This window comes from Chiloscyllium plagiosum, chromosome 21 (genome assembly GCF_004010195.1).
Source record: "Chiloscyllium plagiosum isolate BGI_BamShark_2017 chromosome 21, ASM401019v2, whole genome shotgun sequence".
Lineage (NCBI taxonomy): Eukaryota > Metazoa > Chordata > Chondrichthyes > Orectolobiformes > Hemiscylliidae > Chiloscyllium > Chiloscyllium plagiosum.
Window position 1 is genome coordinate 42,587,899 of NC_057730.1, and position 16,941 is coordinate 42,604,839.

Below are 16,941 nucleotides of genomic sequence, written 5' to 3' on the forward strand. Positions count from 1 at the left end.
TGTGCACAGATCATTAAACACTACGTTTTTCAAGTGTGTTTTTTTTTATTTGAGTAGTTAGCATAAGATTAGTCATGATAATCTTGTACAGGACCATATTGTGAAAATATAATCAAAATGGTTAGCCCCTAATAATCTCTCAATGAGTGGGCTTTCTATGCTGTCTATACCTGCCAAGGACATCAGCTTATTCAGATTATAGTGTTCCCACTCAAAAGTGAAAGACTGAACAGATATTATGTTGATTCAGGCAGTTCACAGAAAAGTGCATTCAGACAGCAAGAGAATAAATTGATCTGCCACATTAATTCTATTATTATTGCTACAAAAACCAAATCAAGAGATTACAGCTGGTTTGCATAGATGCACAGGGATCATAACTGATACATGAGACTAAAAGCAAATGTCAATTTTGACCAAATTGGATTTAACAACACAAAGTTAACATGTAATCATCAGTTTTATAGATCTTAAAAAGTTCATATGAAATCTGAAGAATCTGGTGATGGTTTATATGTAAGTGAGAGTAATTAGCGAGTAGAATGTTAAAAAAATCATAAATCTAATCCAGTTTTTAGTAAAATAGTGAGACTATTATCTTAAAAGATATTTTACAAGTTTGGGCAAAGCAGCAGGAAAATCCCTGTGGGAATTCAAGGCACTGAACATTCTGGAGCAAACAGCAGAGAACAGCAAGTATCAGAGAAAAAATTGCTTTGTAAATAAAAAAAAATCTTCAACAGTTTCACATAACAGATAGTAAATGTAGAAAGTCTACATTTTTTGCATATTGCTATTGATATTATAATGTCATAGAGCTATATAGCATGGAAACTGACCCTTCAATCCAATTTGTCCCTGCCGACCAGGCATCCTAAATTAATCCTGTCCCATTTGCCAGCATTTGACCCATATCCCTCTAAACCTTTCCTATTCATGTATCCATCCAAATGCCTTTTAAATGTTGTAATTGTATCAGCTTCCACCACTTCATCTGGAGCTCATTCCATACGTGCACCACCCTCTGCGTGAAAAGGTTGCCCCTTAGGTCCCTTTTATACCCTTCCCCTCTCACCTTAAACCTATGCCGTCTAGTTTTGGACTTTGCTACACTGGGGAAAAGACCTTGGCTGTTCTCCTTATCCATGCCCCTCATGATTTTATAAACTTCTACAAGGTCACCCCTCGGCCTCTGACCCTCCAGGGAAACAGCCTCAACCTATTCATTCTCTCCCTATAGCTTAAACCCTCCAACCCTGGCAATATGCTTGTAAATCTTTTCTGAACCCTTTTAAGTTTCACAACATCCTTCCAAAGCAGGGAGACCAGAATTGCATGCAGCATTCCAAAAGTGACCTAGCCAATGGTCCTGTACAGCTACAACATGACCTCCTATACTTAGTGCATTGACCAATAATGGAAAGCATACCAAAAGCCTTCTTCACTATGCTATCTACTTGTGACTCCACTTTCAAGGAGCTATGAACCTGCACTCCAAGGACTCTTTGTTTAGCAACACTCTCCAGAACCTTCTGTTAAATGTATAAGGCTGCTCTGATTTGATTTTCCAAAATGTAGCATCTCATATTTATCTAAATTAAACTGCATCTGCCACTCCTTGGCCCATCTGATCAAGATCCTGTTGTACTCTGAAGTAACCTCCTTCACTGTCCACTACACCTCCAATTTTGGTGTTACCTACAAACTTAATAGCCATACTTCCTCTGTTCACATCCAAATCATTTCTATAAATGACGAAAACCAGTGGACCCAGCACTGATCCTTGTGGCACATTGCTGGTCACAGGGTCAGTTTTATGTTACTTGAAATCAACAAAAAAATTCCTGCTCCCTTGCTAGACTTCAGTATAGAGGTTTCTAAAATCATGAGGGGCATGGATAAGGTAAGTAGACAAGGTATTTTCCTTGGGGTGGGGGAGTCTAGAACCAGAGGGCATAGGTTTAGAGTGAGAGGGGAAAGATATAAAAGAGACCTAAGGAGCAACGATTTTACACAAAAGTGGTGCTTTATAGAATGATCTGTCTGAGGAAGTGGTGGAAACCAGTACAATTAGAATATTTAAAGGCATCTGGATGGGTATATGGGTCAAGTGTTGACAAATGGGACTAGATTAATTTAGGATATCTGGTTGGCATGGACTAGTTTGACCAAAAGGTCTATTTCCATCCTGTATATGTCTATAGTTCTATTATATATAACTCTATTTTTCTCATTTCTCTCTCCCTTCCTCTTTCACTTCTTTTCATTCCTTCTCTTAATTTCTCTTCCTTTCTAATTTATCTCTTGCATTATTGTTTTGTTTATTTCATCCTCCTCTTCACTCTTTCCTTCTTCCTCTCTTTCAATTAATTTCTGTTTCATTTTCATCTGTTTGTTCTCTTCCTCGCTTTTCTCTATTTTCATTTTTTTCTCACTATCACTTTCCTCTGTCTCTTTCACATTCTATCTTCCTGTTTTCCTATCCAAAAGGATTTTATTGTGGCCTCAAGCAGCTAAATATTGAGGTGCCTCCAGGGGTGGGATCAAAATAGATAAAGACAAAAGTGCCAGCTCAGATAGTATGTCAGTCTCCTCAGTACATTCCTGATCCTGGTGACTTAAATCAGGACAACCAGCCCCATAATCCCACTCAATCCATTAACAATGGGGGAGGGGAGGGGAGGGGGGGAAGCGGTGCAGCGCCTTGGTAGTAATGTCACTGGAGTAGTAATTCAGAAAACTGGGTTAATACTCTGTTCAAATCCTATCGTGGTAATTGGTGAGATCTGTATTAGGTTAATAAAATCTGGAATTGAAAACTAATCACGGAAATAATGACAATGAAACAATCATCTATAATCTCACCTAGTTCACTGATGCACTCAGAAAAATAACTCTGCCTTTCCACCCAGTTTGGCTGACATGTGAGTCTAAACCCACACCCAGTAGGTCCATTAGAGAAAGAGCAAAGCTTCCAAAAGCAATTTGGAAGCTTCTGGACACAAGGAAGGCAGTGGCTGGCAATGAGAGTATGATTTTGAGATTTTATGTCCAATAGTGATGAGGAACAACATCTGTCGGAAAGTCACATGACTGAGCATCAGTACAGGGACAAGGAGAAGAAAATCATAGATCCTATACTAACGCTATAGGAAGTAGAAGCACCCTGTATGACCAAAAACCAAAGACTGCAACTGTCCAGACACAATGTTACTAAGTCATATAGCTTTAATGTTGACACCACTGATCTTACATCACTGCTCACCTTGACACGTGTGAAGTCATCAAAATCATTTGGGCTGAACTTTGCTTTTGGTGTCTTCCAAGGATTAGCTCCAGATCTTAGCAAAACCACCCAAGTGGCTGCATGCTACTGCATTATGTATGACACTAACGGCCTATTTGCAAGAATGAAACGTTTTTTTCTTTCATTCTAAACAGTTGTGATCTAACAGATAAATATGACGGTAAATTTATTTCCATTTTCCCCCACCCTAGCTTTGTCATCAAGGCATCTATTGTAATTCACCTGATGAAGCTCTGATTCTTCTTCCACAAATGCTGCAATACCCACTGACTATTTCCAGTGTTTTTTTGTTCTTATAAGAATTTTCTGTATGTGTGAACTTACTTTCTTGACAACTGTCATGACTCCTTCATAGTCCACCCATCCAAACTGCTATAACTCTTCAAACTTCCAAAATTCTGTGGATGGTTTTGAGGAGAAGGGATATTGCTAATGAGAGAGCTCCCCGTCTCTCAATAACAGCATAAAACAGTGACACAGTGACAATACAACTAAAGCCATTTGCTCACTAATGAGGAGGCCATTGGGCTTCTGAACAAGATTGCATTACAGTCCCGCAAGGGTCTTCCTCATTGTGGTGGTCTTCTACACTTTCTACAACATGCTCCTCCAGAGAGGTGTGAGCCTTGAAGAGGGTGAGACTCTTAATCAAACAACCCATTGGAGGAAGACAAGGAACTGGAGGTGTAAGGGGATGATGCAGCACTGGCACGGGGAGTGACTGGCCTCAGTGTTTCTGTACTGCAGCAGCTGTGTGACCTTACTTTCTCCCATTGTTACTGGAAACCAATGCAAAGATGCTCATGACCAATCACTGACTTTCTCCTGGGGAGTTCTACAAGGTGCCCAATAAAATGAGTAACATAGTACTTACTATTGGAAGTTCTTAGCAAATTTCCAGAAAATATGTTAATTCGGACTTGGGCAAAAAAAGACCCAAAGTCACCTGATGTGATTAAAACTTTCTAAGTACTACTTGAAAGTTCTCAATAATGACTTGTTTCCTCTCAATCAACTGGTCACTGTTAGAAAAGGCATTTGTTCAAGTGCTAACCACCACAGTAACATGCAGGCATCCTGATGAGTACAAGGATGAAATTTAAGTGGTAGTTCTCCCTTTAACAATCTTCTGGACAGCTATTCCTTTCAAGCAGGGCCCACTATCTCACCTGCTCATCAACCCCTGAGTTTGTCACTTCTCTGATACCAAGGATGTGTGGGTACAACATCGATTGCCTCACCATAAGTAAGGGGCAAGTGAGCTAATTAACAGCTTGTTTGGACCCAGTAATATGGTGTTCACCATAACATGGCTACAGTGGAGAGCTAGTTCTTTTGAAAAATTTTTGAAAAGGCAGGAAGGAAGGTGATTCTAATTTTAGAGGGTGTGCAATGTGTTCTCTTTAATCATAATGTTAACTCTGATAACATGAACACAGATTGGATTCTTACTGCAAAGAAGTAGGTGAACGTTTATTTACAGACCAAATAAGTGATTAGTATGAATGTGCTTAACAAATGTTCCTCATGGATTTCAAACTACAGTAGTAAATATTCAAGATGGAGTTGATAATTTATACAAGAATATCTCACAGCATGATGTCACACAGATGTCATCACTTAAAAGTACATGCTTTAATCATGGATTCATACCATGTCACAGCATACTATGTGCATCTGCTGCCCAATCTGATAGGCTGGCAGCTTCCAAGCATGGGACCTAGTGCCCAGAGAGGGTGGAAGTCCCACTCTCTCCTTGTTAACACAACTCACTGTATCTTATTGCTGTTTGGTGTACTTTTATCTTGGTTGGTTTCTGACTAGCATTTTAGTTGGTAGGGTAGAACTGTCTGCCATCCTGGGAAAATGCATTCAATTAATTTAATTTGTCTTACTTTGTTTTTCACATTTCCAAATTTCAACCAGCTCCACCATTATTCTCAGGTAATATTTTGATTTTTGGAGAATTCTAAGATTAACTTGTACGTGATGATCCACAAATGCCAATTGGCATGCAATTTGAACCAGCACTTTACAGGTTATTGATATTTGGCACACTCAATTTGAGGCATATAAAAATTGACTGCATGCTAATTCTCCCTCTGTTTTTAGTTGGGCAACATACCTAAACATTCTGTTATCACACTTCAAAACCATCACCTCCACATGTTGTGTCTGCTTCTCCTGCCAGCTCTAAGCTATTTAATACAGGCTGTTAAAAGATCAAAGCTGGTAGGAGCAGCGTGCAGATCTATTTCGTTATATCACACAAGCTGCACTGTGCAGACAACAAAAAAAATGCCTCTGTCTTAATTTTCTCAGATGTTTATCAGTTGCCATAAACAGCAGATGTTTGGGCCAAGGGCCAAACAGGGGATTTGTGTTCTAAGAAATTATCATACTCAGCAACATGAGTTCAGTTAATGCGCGCTGGTCGCAATTCAGCCGATAAAGTAAATTTGTATTTTTAAGCATTTTGCATATAAAAAGGTTCATCAAAAGTTTTCTGAAGAAATATTTATTTTTTATGTATGTGACAGATTTTCCTGTTCCTGACATTGGGCACAATATAAGAATATAAGAACTAGGTGCAGATGTAGGCAATTCAGCCCCTCGAGCCTGCTCTTCTATTCAGTACAAACGCGGCTGATCTTATCTCGGCCTCAACTCCACTTTCCTTCCCATTCTCCATAGTCCTCGACCTGTCACTGCCTTATGCTCTTGTGGAGAGATGAGGAACTATCTCCTTGGAAATATCCCTTCTCTGCGAGAAACCATCCCTGGAATTTGGGCAGTTTGAACAGCTGTAGCAACCTGGATGGGTGGATTATGAAGGAGTCATGACAGTTGCTAATCTTCATCTTCTCCTTCAACATTCATGGGGTGGCACAGTGGCTCAGTGGTTAGCACTGCTGCCTCACAACACAAGAGTCCCACGTTCAATTCCAGCCTTGGGCGACTGTGTGGAGTTTGCACATTCTCCCTGTGTCTGCGTGGGTTTCCTCCGGGTGCTCCGTTTTCCTCCCACAGCACAAAGATGTGCAGGCCAGGTGAATTGGCCATGCTAAATTACCCATAAGCTGAAATGGAAGTTGAGTCTGTCTTCAGCTGGAAAAGCAGATTAGTATTGCGAAATGGAAAAATCAAGTGAACATTTTTAGCTTGCAAAGTTGTTGTTTTTTGAAGCAATGAAGTTGCTATATTGAGACCGAATAGTTCCAAATGCATGAGTTAAGGAATGTCTGCCTGAGGACTGTCCCCGGATTGGCTGAGCTACAATTTGTCACAAATTTGTATTTGCAGGGTAGCAAGAGACATCCAGAACCTGAACTGAAAATATTTTTCTCTTGCCCTCTCTCACATTCGAGTGAACAAACAAAAATAAACCAACGAAATAAAGAATTCAAACAAGAAAATGCATAGGTCCATGTGGGTGGAGAGTGCGCTTGGGAGCAAGGGAGAGGGTGTTGGTGAGGGAGAGGGCATTGGTGAAGGAAAGAGAGAGTATTGGTGAGGGAAAGAGGATGAGGGAGTGAGAACGTATGAGGGAAGTAGACTTGGGTAGCGAGAGTGTCAGTGGGAGGAATATTTTTGATGCAGGAATGGAGAATTTGTGCAAATCCTATAAATGAAGATGACGTAAACACATATCCACCCTTCCTCAAAAAAAGTCGCAGTGCTAACAACTAAAGCTATCTTTTTAACTTTTTGCGTAATAAATAGAGATGAGAACTAACTTTGGTTTGCTCCTGATGTTGAAAGCTAGCACGGCAGAACTCTCAAGGGGATGGAACTAGGTTGTCTTACAGTATGGGATTTCGTCCTATCCCAGCCTAGTTTGTAGAAAGACTTTTTTTGAGGAAGGGTGGATATGTGTTTACGTCATCTTCATTTATAGGATTTGCACAAATTCTCCATTCCTGCATCAAAAATATTCCTCCCACTGACACTCTCGCTACCCAAGTCTACTTCCCTCATACGTTCTCACTCCCTCATCCTCTTTCCCTCACCAATACTCTCTCTTTCCTTCACCAATGCCCTCTCCCTCACCAACACCCTCTCCCTTGCTCCCAAGCGCACTCTCCACCCACATGGACCTATGCATTTTCTTGTTTGAATTCTTTATTTCGTTGGTTTATTTTTGTTTGTTCACTCGAATGTGAGAGAGGGCAAGAGAAAAATATTTTCAGTTCAGGTTCTGGATGTCTCTTGCTGCCCTGCAAATACAAATTTGTGACAAATTGTAGCTCAGCCAATCCGAGGACAGTCCTCAGGCAGACATTCCTTAACTCATGCATTTGGAACTATTCGGTCTCAAAATAGCAACTTCATTGCTTCAAAAAACAACAACTTTGCAAGCTAAAAATGTTCACTTGATTTTTCCATTTCGCAATACTAATCTGCTTTTCCAGCTGAAGACAGACTCAACTTCCATTTCAGCTTACTTTCTAAAAAGGCAAAATAGGTAGTCCCTGACAAAGGCTAAAACTAAAACAAAATGGTGTAGATATTATAAATGTAAAGTAAAGACGAAGTGCTGGAAACACTCAGGTCCAGCAGCAACAGTGGGTCAAGAAATAGATAATATTTCAATTCAAGTATGACTTTTCTTCATAACTGGATTTCAGAAGTCCATATATGACTTGAAACATTAACTCAGGCCTCAATTTTCCAATTAAAATCTAAAATATTACAGCAAGCATTCAGATGGCATCATATCTGTCAGTATCCAAGGGTATGTTATCTCAAGCAAATGTGTTTTACAGCTCATTATTTATGCAAGAGAGATGGCTGTGTATATTATTTGACATATCACATGCTAAATGATCAGAAGTTCTCACTATTGACAGGCGGTTCCAGGGTCAAAGGTTCTGGGACTATATTTATAGGCCTTACCGGACGTGCAAACTAGCTATGGCACTGTGGTTGGAAGGCATTCAAATGGAGAGGGCAACAAGAGATGTAGTAGTAGTAATAGGTGACAGTATAACAAGGAGTATTGACCCCATTCTCTGAAGCAAAGAGCAACAGTCCAGCCTTGTGCCAGGGTTCAAGACAGCAGCTCAGGGCTGGAAAGGCACTTTTAATGGGAGAAAAGAAATCCAGTCATCTTGGTCCATATGGCTATCAATAACATAAGTAGGAATAAGGATGAGGGTCTGCATAGAGAATATGAGGAGTTTGGCACTAAATTGAAACTCAGAATCATACAGATGTATAGCACAGAAACAGACCCTTCGGTCCAACTCGTCCATGCTGACCAGATATCTTACATTAATCTAGTCCCATTTCCCAGCACTTGGCCCATATCCCTCTAAGGTGTAAGTGGGTACTGCAGATGCTGGAGGTTAGAGTCAAGGTTAGAGTGGTGCTGGAATAGTACAGCAGGTCAGGCAGCATGCAAGGAGCAGGAGAATCGACATTTGAGAAAAAAACCCTTCATCAGGAAGCCCATCCTGATGAAGGGCTTTTGCCCGAAATGTCAACCCATATCCCTCTAAACCCTTCCTATTCATATATCCATCCTTTTAAATGTTGTCATTGTACCAGCCTCCACCACTTCCTCTGGCAGCCAATTCCATACATGCATCACCCACTACATGAAAACGTTGCCCCTTAAATCCCTTTTAAATCGTTCCCCTCTCATCCTAAACCTATGCCCTCTAGCCTGGACTCCCCACCCCAGCAAAAAAAGACTTTGCGTATTTACCCTAATACACCCCTCATGAATTATTAAACATACATAAGGTCACCTCTCAGCTTCCTGCGCTCCAGGAAAAACAGCCCCAGCCTATTCAGCCTCTCCCTGTAGCTCAAATCCTTCTCACCCTTGCAACATCCTTGTAAATCATTTCTGAACCCTTTCAGGAACTCAATAGTTTATAATCTCTGGGTTGTCACCTGAACTGCATGCATATTGATGTAGGGTACATAAAATTAGACAGACAAGTACATGGCTCAGAGACCTGCAAGGGTGAAGTGGGTTCTAATTTGTGAGCTCCTGACACCAGTATTGGGGAAAGTGAGGGTGTATGATTTGGAGGATTTACACTTCTTGTTGTGGTTCTGATCGCCGAGCTGGGAATTTGTGTTGCAGACGTTTCGTCCCCTGTCTAGGTGACATCCTGAGTGCTTGGGAGCCTCCTGTGAAGCGCTTCTGAGATGTTTCCTCCGGCATTTATCGTGGTTTGAATCTGCTGCTTCTGGTTGTCAGTTCCAGCTGTCCGTTGCAGTGGTCAGTATATTGGGTCCAGGTCAATGTGCTTATTGATTGAATCTGTGGATGAGTGCCATGCCTCTAGGAATTCCCTGGCTGTTCTCTGTTTGGCTTGTCCTATAATAGTAGTGTTGTCCCAGTCAAATTCATGTTGCTTGTCATCTGCGTGTGTGGCTACTAAGGATAGCTGGTCGTGTCATTTCGTGGCTAGTTGGTGTTCATGGATGCGGATCGTTAGCTGTCTTCCTGTTTGTCCTATGTAGTGTTTTGTGCAGTCCTTGCATGGGATTTTGTACACTATATTGGTTTTGCTCATTCTGGGTATCGGGTCCTTCGTTCTGGTGAGTTGTTGTCTGAGAGTGGCTGTTGGTTTGTGTGCTGTTATGAGTCCTAGTGGTCGCAGTCAGTTCGGAAATGCTCTTGATGTATGGTAGTGTGGGTAGTCCTTTGGGTTGTGGCATGTCCTCGTTCCGTTGTCTTTCCCTTAGGCATCTGTTGATGAAATTGCGCGGGTATCCGTTTTTGGCGAATACATTGTATCGGTGTTCTTCTTCCTCTTTTTGCAGTTCTGGTGTACTGCAGTGTGTTGTGGCCCTTTTGAATAGTGTCTTGATGCAACTTCTTTTGTGTGTGTTGGGGTGGTTGCTTTCGTAGCTCAGGACTTGATCTGTGTGTGTGGCTTTCCTTTGCATTTACCCCTTCACCTAACACTGCGGGCAATTTAGCATGGCCAATTCACCTAACCTGCACATCTTTGGACTGTGGGAGGAAACCGGAGCACCCGGAGGAAACCCACGCATACACGGGGAGAATGTGCAAACTCCACACAGACAGTTGCCTGAGGCGGGAATTGAACCCGGGTCTCCACCGTGGGGCCCATTAAAAAAAACTTCTAAAAGGAGCACATGCCAACTATGGTTAGCTAAAGAAGTTGGGGAAAGCAATATACTTGAGGCTAAATACATAAAACTGTGCAAAGTTGATTGGCAGATCAGATGATTGATAGCATATAAAGAACAATGGAGAATGACCAACAAATTAATCAGGAGGAAGAAATTCAAGAATGAGAGGAAACTAGCTAGGAATGCAGAAATGCAGAGTTTCTACAGCTATTTAACGAGAAAAAGAGAGAGAGAGAGAGAATGTGCTGTTAATAGTAAATAATAAGAAAATGGTGAAGATAATGAACAAATAATTTGCTTCCGTATTCATAGAGGTTACAAAAGCTGTTTCAATAATAGCTGTAAATTCAGATGTGAAGACCTTAATGAAACTACAATCACGGGGAAAGTGATAGTACCCTGTTCACCAAAGTACCATCTGGGAAGCTGAAGCTGGTGTATTGCCATCCTGTGGTTGCATGGAGCAATGGACATGTTCTGCATTAGTCCCCATATATGTGCGGACTGAAGTTGTAGAGATTATAACAAGAGTGAAGACAGAAGGACCAAAATTGTTTTTTGGTAGAAGTAGCCAAAGCTATGTACTGGACTGGAGGTTGAAAAACAAAGTTAAAAGCTGCAGGCTTTATGTAGTCAGATGTCTGAATTGATTCTGAGTTTTCACTTGAGTAGAAATTAATTGGGAAGAGGAAGTTGATTCCTTTTGTGAAGGTAATGAGATGCAAATACATGTATATAGGTTTCATGCCACCTGATGGCACAGAATTCATCTTCATCTAACAGTGGAGGAATTAATCACAAAAGTGTCTCAACAGTGAGCATCTGGTTTTTGGACTCCCGCCTGATCAATTCATCATGCTTGCCGTTACTCTTGCCACTTCAGGGAATGAGAAATACACCCATTGATTCTCTTTTCACAGATTTTGCCATGTCCAGATGAGTATTTTCAGGACTTTGTCTACAGAAAAGCCGATAGGTACCCACACAGAAATCATTGACACTATGGTGGGCTTGACAGAAAACCTGCTGTCACTATTAAGGACTGTGGAAGATTCCGTCACCAGTTTTGCATGTAACCGTGCCCAGAGTCCATCATTTCTAAATTTGTTTCCACTTATTGCCATGAACACACAAACTGATGCCAGTGGACACCAGTGTTCAAAGGGCTTTGCAACATCTCACAGTACTCCAACAATCTGTTCTTCCAATAGATTATTGGAATTGCTGAAACACCGCCTTTGAAAGTAGCAGTGATGGAACACAAATCTGCTGCCCTCTTCTAGTTTGTTTTTCCATTAGGGCACCACTCCACCAGTGCACTTGCTGTTATCTATCAGCCAATAAGTCTGAGATGATGTTTAAAGCCTAGACCTTGTAGCGCAAAGAACATCCTGTAAGGCCATCTATCAGTTGCCTTTCATCAGTCATGCTCCAGCAAATGGGGTAGAATTATGTTACAGTGCTTGGAGAAAGTACACAGATGTCAGGCATCAGAGCAATTGGTTCACGTTTCTATGGATTATTGGATAGTTTGATTCTTAAAAGTTGGTTTAGAATGTTTGATTTATTATGGCTTTTACTTCAGGACTGTGCAAAGACAACTTTGTGATGGTCAGTAAAGTGTGGAACTATAACTTAATCGTTAATAGGGCTGCATTTATTGGAACCACTATTTAATCAGCTAATCACAAACAACGCACAAAAAGGGGTTTTTTGAGGGTGTTTTCCTCCTGCCATGTCACCCACCTTCTGGTCTACTTGTGGAAAAGTTGCATGTGATGCAGCAAGACCACTACAAATAATGTGATACACTGAGGCTTTTGCAGGTTGGTCCAGACAGAAGAAGAGTTGCTTAAACACTTCAGTGGTCTGCTCACATTTCATGTTGTATTATTCCTCTAATTATCTTCTAACTGCTCGTGAAGTCATCAGGCAAGTGGTCAATGGATAGTTCTCGTTACCAAGTAGCTACTCTTTGGTTTCTCCAGATGACTCATATTCTAATGGTGCAATGAAATTACACAGAACAAATGCTTCGTGACTGCTACCACAGTCCCAGTCCATGAGCTTCATTTTTTTTCAGTAGATTTGTAGATTGCATTGAAGGAGTAGAATCTTTTATATTTGTGGTGCAGCTCTGAATTTACTTGTTGTTCCCAGAAAGTAATGGGCATATAGTCATGGGAAGCCTGCTAATCTGCAAAGCCAAATGTTCATTTCACTTATTTCTCTCTGGCAAGAGACAATACAGTATATTCCTCTATCTTTTCATATAGAACACAAATAAACTCCCTGATATAACAGTAGATTATGAAATATTGGAGATGTTGCTTGCTTTGACTTGGGTGGAGAAATGCAAAGAATATAAAAGCTACCATCAACTTTCATAGTCAATAGCAGAACTGTCTGTACCATCCCTTCTCCAGTATTGTGACTCTGGTTGTAAGCAGTAGTGAGTTTCAGTGAGTTTATCCTTAATGAAACTTTTGCTCACTGATGCTGTAATAGGGAAATGAATCCTGGAGATATGGTCTCCTACTGAGAATCTTTCTTTCTACCACCTTCCCTCCACCTTTTCCTGTAAGCAGCCTATACTCCTTGTTGACTCTTTCATTCTACCCCTTCAGGCTGCAGCAGGTCAAAGATGATAAAACCCATAATTGGATGCAAGGTTTATGTACTGAACAGAACGCTTGAAGTGAGAATCAAGATCTTCACCAAGTGCCACATCACTCCTTGTAGACTTTAATTTTAGCTAGTGGTGCAATCAGCAAACATTCTACAAACTCAGCAAAAGCTGTCAAAATCAATCAGAGCTAACATGAAAATGGTTGACAATCTTTTTAAAAAGCATTGATAGAGGGTCCTTCCTGCTGAGTGAGGTTATGAGACGATACTAGCTGAAGTGTTGAGCTTTGAAATGGCACTACTGGAGTCAATTCAATGGTAAACGCTGACTGATTCCACAATCTGCCAATTCTGCTTACCATCCAGATATAATTTGTAATATTTTATATATTAATGTTATCGTTAATGCTGTTTTAATGATGCTAAACCTGATAGAAAATAGTGTGGTGGAAGAATAGGGGAACTGTTGGAAAATCAGAATCATGAATAAATCACAAAATATTGCAGTTATGTTGAAATCTACAAATTTGAACTGTCATATAAAATTGTATAATCATTCTTTCATATATCTTTTACAGTTTAATTCTATCATGTGTACATCCAAAATTATTCAAGTTTAAAGCTGACTTGATTATAAATTGCATATTAAGAATTTATATTCTGAATTTGGTTTCTGTACATGAACTATATTCAAAGTAGCCTAGGGAATTTGTTCATTTCATTATTTTTGGATCTATTTCTCTGTAGGAAGAACTTAATGTATGACATCTTAAATATATGTCACTGACAAAAATAAAGTAGTGTTCACCAAAGAAGTACGTATCCTAAATTGACACCAGGATACTTGTAAAATTCACATAAAGATCAATCAAAGTTGAACATCTTTCTGTTGTCCTGTGCCGCATAGGTTACCAGATTTCCTGGGAAATATACAACAAAAATGAAAGTCGTATGAGCCGCAAATTGTCAAATACAACACAAGAGTACAAAATAACAGGACTGAGTTCCCTTACCACCTACACTATTGAAGTGGCAGCCATGACATCAGTGGGCATTGGAGTACTAACTTTATCTACCATCTCTTCTGGAGTCCCACCAGGTAAGACATCCTTTTGTTGGAATACAGTTGGGTAATTGGCATAACAAGACAAAAGTGAGTACTGCAGATGCTGGAGATTAGAGTTAAGTGTGTGATGCTGGAAAAGCACAGCAGGTCAGGCAGCATCCACGGAGCAGGAAAATTGACATTTTGGGCAAAAACCCTTCATCGGGAATTGGCATAATAATTTGAACATATTAATTAATTACTCTTCTTAATTCATTTGTAATCTTGTTTATGAATGAATCTTATTGGGCTCTACACTGAAGAAATCACAAAAATTCTTGATCAATTTATTTCACTAATATTCTTATCTTCATGTCATTGCTTGGGGTAAAAGGGAAATCAAGCGCATAAATTATGTATTAAACTTCTCTGTTTTGCAGAACTCCCAGGTGCTCCATCTAATCTTGTGATCTCAAATATCAGTCCTCAATCAGCCATGCTGCAGTTCCGGCCAGGGTATGATGGGAAAACATCCATCTCAAAATGGATTGTGGAAGGGCAGGTCTGTGACATATTTTTAGATGTGGTGCTATCCAAACCACCTGTATGTTTAACCATAGCACAAAAGCCAGTACATTTCTACTGGCCAAATCAATAGACAGTGAGTAGAAACCTAAGTATGAGCTAGTCCTTAATTAAACCTTTTCGCATTTTGCTTGAATCAATTCTTAAGTTTTCCTGCCATGATTTAAGCTATGTCAATGACCTGGTACATCTACCAGCTAGCAAAGAAGAATCATTTTACTTTGAACTGTATCTTTCAATTATAATTTGGAAAAAAAATTCTTATATTTCTATTATAGAATAAATGATCAAGTTTTCATAGAGCATATAGTTGTTTTTCAATGAATCTGTCAATGAAAAATCTCAATCTGCTTAAAATGTGGTAGAAAATGTATAAAGGTGATTTGTATTCCATAGTTTGGGCTTTTACAATTTCCAGCTGATGTTATTACAGGACAAGTCAGATCCCAGACTGAAATCTAGCGTGATAGTTTTTTTTATTGAATGGGGTGATCTTACACTAAAACATAAGCATATGTTGCATATCTGGTTTGATAATAAAACAAGTTCATTATGTGACATAAAATAGTGTAAATCAAGCTATTTACATATAATGTAATTTGAAAATAGAATAGGAAAATGACTCAACCATGGCTAACAAGGGAAATTAGGGATAATATTAGATCCAAGGAAGGGGCATACAAATCAGCCCAAAAAAGCAGCAGACTTGAAGTTTGGGAACAGTTTAGATTTTGACAAAGGAAGAAAAGGGATTGACTAAAAGGGGGGAATATAGGGTATGAGAGTAAGCTTGTGGGGAATATACAAACTGATTGCAAATGTTTCTCAAAATATGTTTTAAAAAATAGTGAAGACAAATGTAGATTCCTTACAGTCAGAAACATGGGAATTTATATTGGGTAACAAAGAGATGGCAAACCAATTAAATGCATATTTTGGTCTGTCTTCACAAAGGAGGATACAAATTTTGCTCTAAAATTGGTGGGAAACAAAGGATCCAGCGAGAGGGAGGAACTGAAGGAAGTCAGTATTACTACGGAAATGGTGATGGGGAAATTGGTGAAATTGAAGGCCAGTAAATCCCCAGGGCCAATAATTTACAACCCAAAGTATTTAAGAAAGTGGCCCTACAAATAGTGGATGCATTGATGGTTATTTTCCAAGATTGTATAGATCCTAGAACAGTTACATTGGATTGCAGAGTTGCTTATAACCTCCACTGTTTAACAATGGAGATGGAGAAAAACACAGGGAATTATAGACTGGTTTAGGTTGACATTGGTAAAGTCCATTAAAAAACTTGCAGTAGTGATACACATGGAATCAGAATCAGACAAGGTCAGCAAAGATTTACAAAAGGGAAATCGTGCTCGACAAGCTTATTAGAATTTTGAGTGGATGTAACTAGTAGAGTTGACAAGGGGGAGTCAGTGGATGTGGTTTGCTTGTTATGGACCAAATCAAACCCCATTAAAATATATCAAGGAAATAGCTTAGACCCTAAATTTTTAAAGGCAAGTTTAAAGTCCTGTGTTCCAGATATAATTTGATACGTTACACTACTTGGCTTTAAGCAAACACACACTTTATTCATTCACTATAGTTAAAATACAAACAAAAACAAGAAGGGTTGGAATAACTTAACTTGAATGGAACAATGGCCTTCTCTCCAAGGCCCCAAGGGAAACTTCCATATCCGCCACATAAGCAAACACACACTTTATTCATTCACTATAGTTAAAATACAAACAAAAACAAGAAGGGTTGGAATAACTTAACTTGAATGGAACACTTAACAGAATCATAGATTATTTAACTAGTATACAGCAACTATTCCATTATAGGAACATTCCATTAAAACATCCTTGGCAAAGGTAAATTCAGTAAAATAGATTGTCTCACACGCAGTGTTCTCCAGTCCAAGAGGAAGGAACATCGAGAGAAAAATTCTGGCAGAGAGAGAAAACTAAAGCGTTTTGCTGCAGCAGGGAGAGATGTATTGCAGCTTCCAAACCCCAACAAATACTGTAAGCTAAACTAAAACCCTACTTCTGTGTGAGCCTGACTCCACCTATTCATGCTGCTTCTATTGTTCCAACTTTAAAAAAAAACCAAGGCCTCACAAGCAGTTTACACCATTGGCTTGGAACAGGCTGCTCCTCACCCCTGTCTCAAATTCTTTTCACAGAAGAAAAAGACAAAATACATCTCTTAAAGCCATGATATTATCACAGTCCCACTTACGAGATTAGTATAT

General features: G+C 39.7%; 1 protein-coding gene across 4 annotated transcripts in view; it reads left to right on the forward strand.

Annotated features, from left to right (window-relative positions):
• The window catches only part of sdk1a (sidekick cell adhesion molecule 1a), an 856,101-nt gene that overhangs the window by 653,880 nt on the left and 185,280 nt on the right, over positions 1-16,941 (forward strand). For all 4 annotated transcript variants that reach the window (XM_043711901.1, XM_043711903.1, XM_043711902.1 and 1 more), the window contains 2 exons: positions 13,962-14,153; positions 14,540-14,661. In XM_043711901.1, the coding sequence (XP_043567836.1) occupies positions 13,962-14,153; positions 14,540-14,661 (314 nt within the window). The remainder of the gene's footprint in view (positions 1-13,961; positions 14,154-14,539; positions 14,662-16,941) is intronic.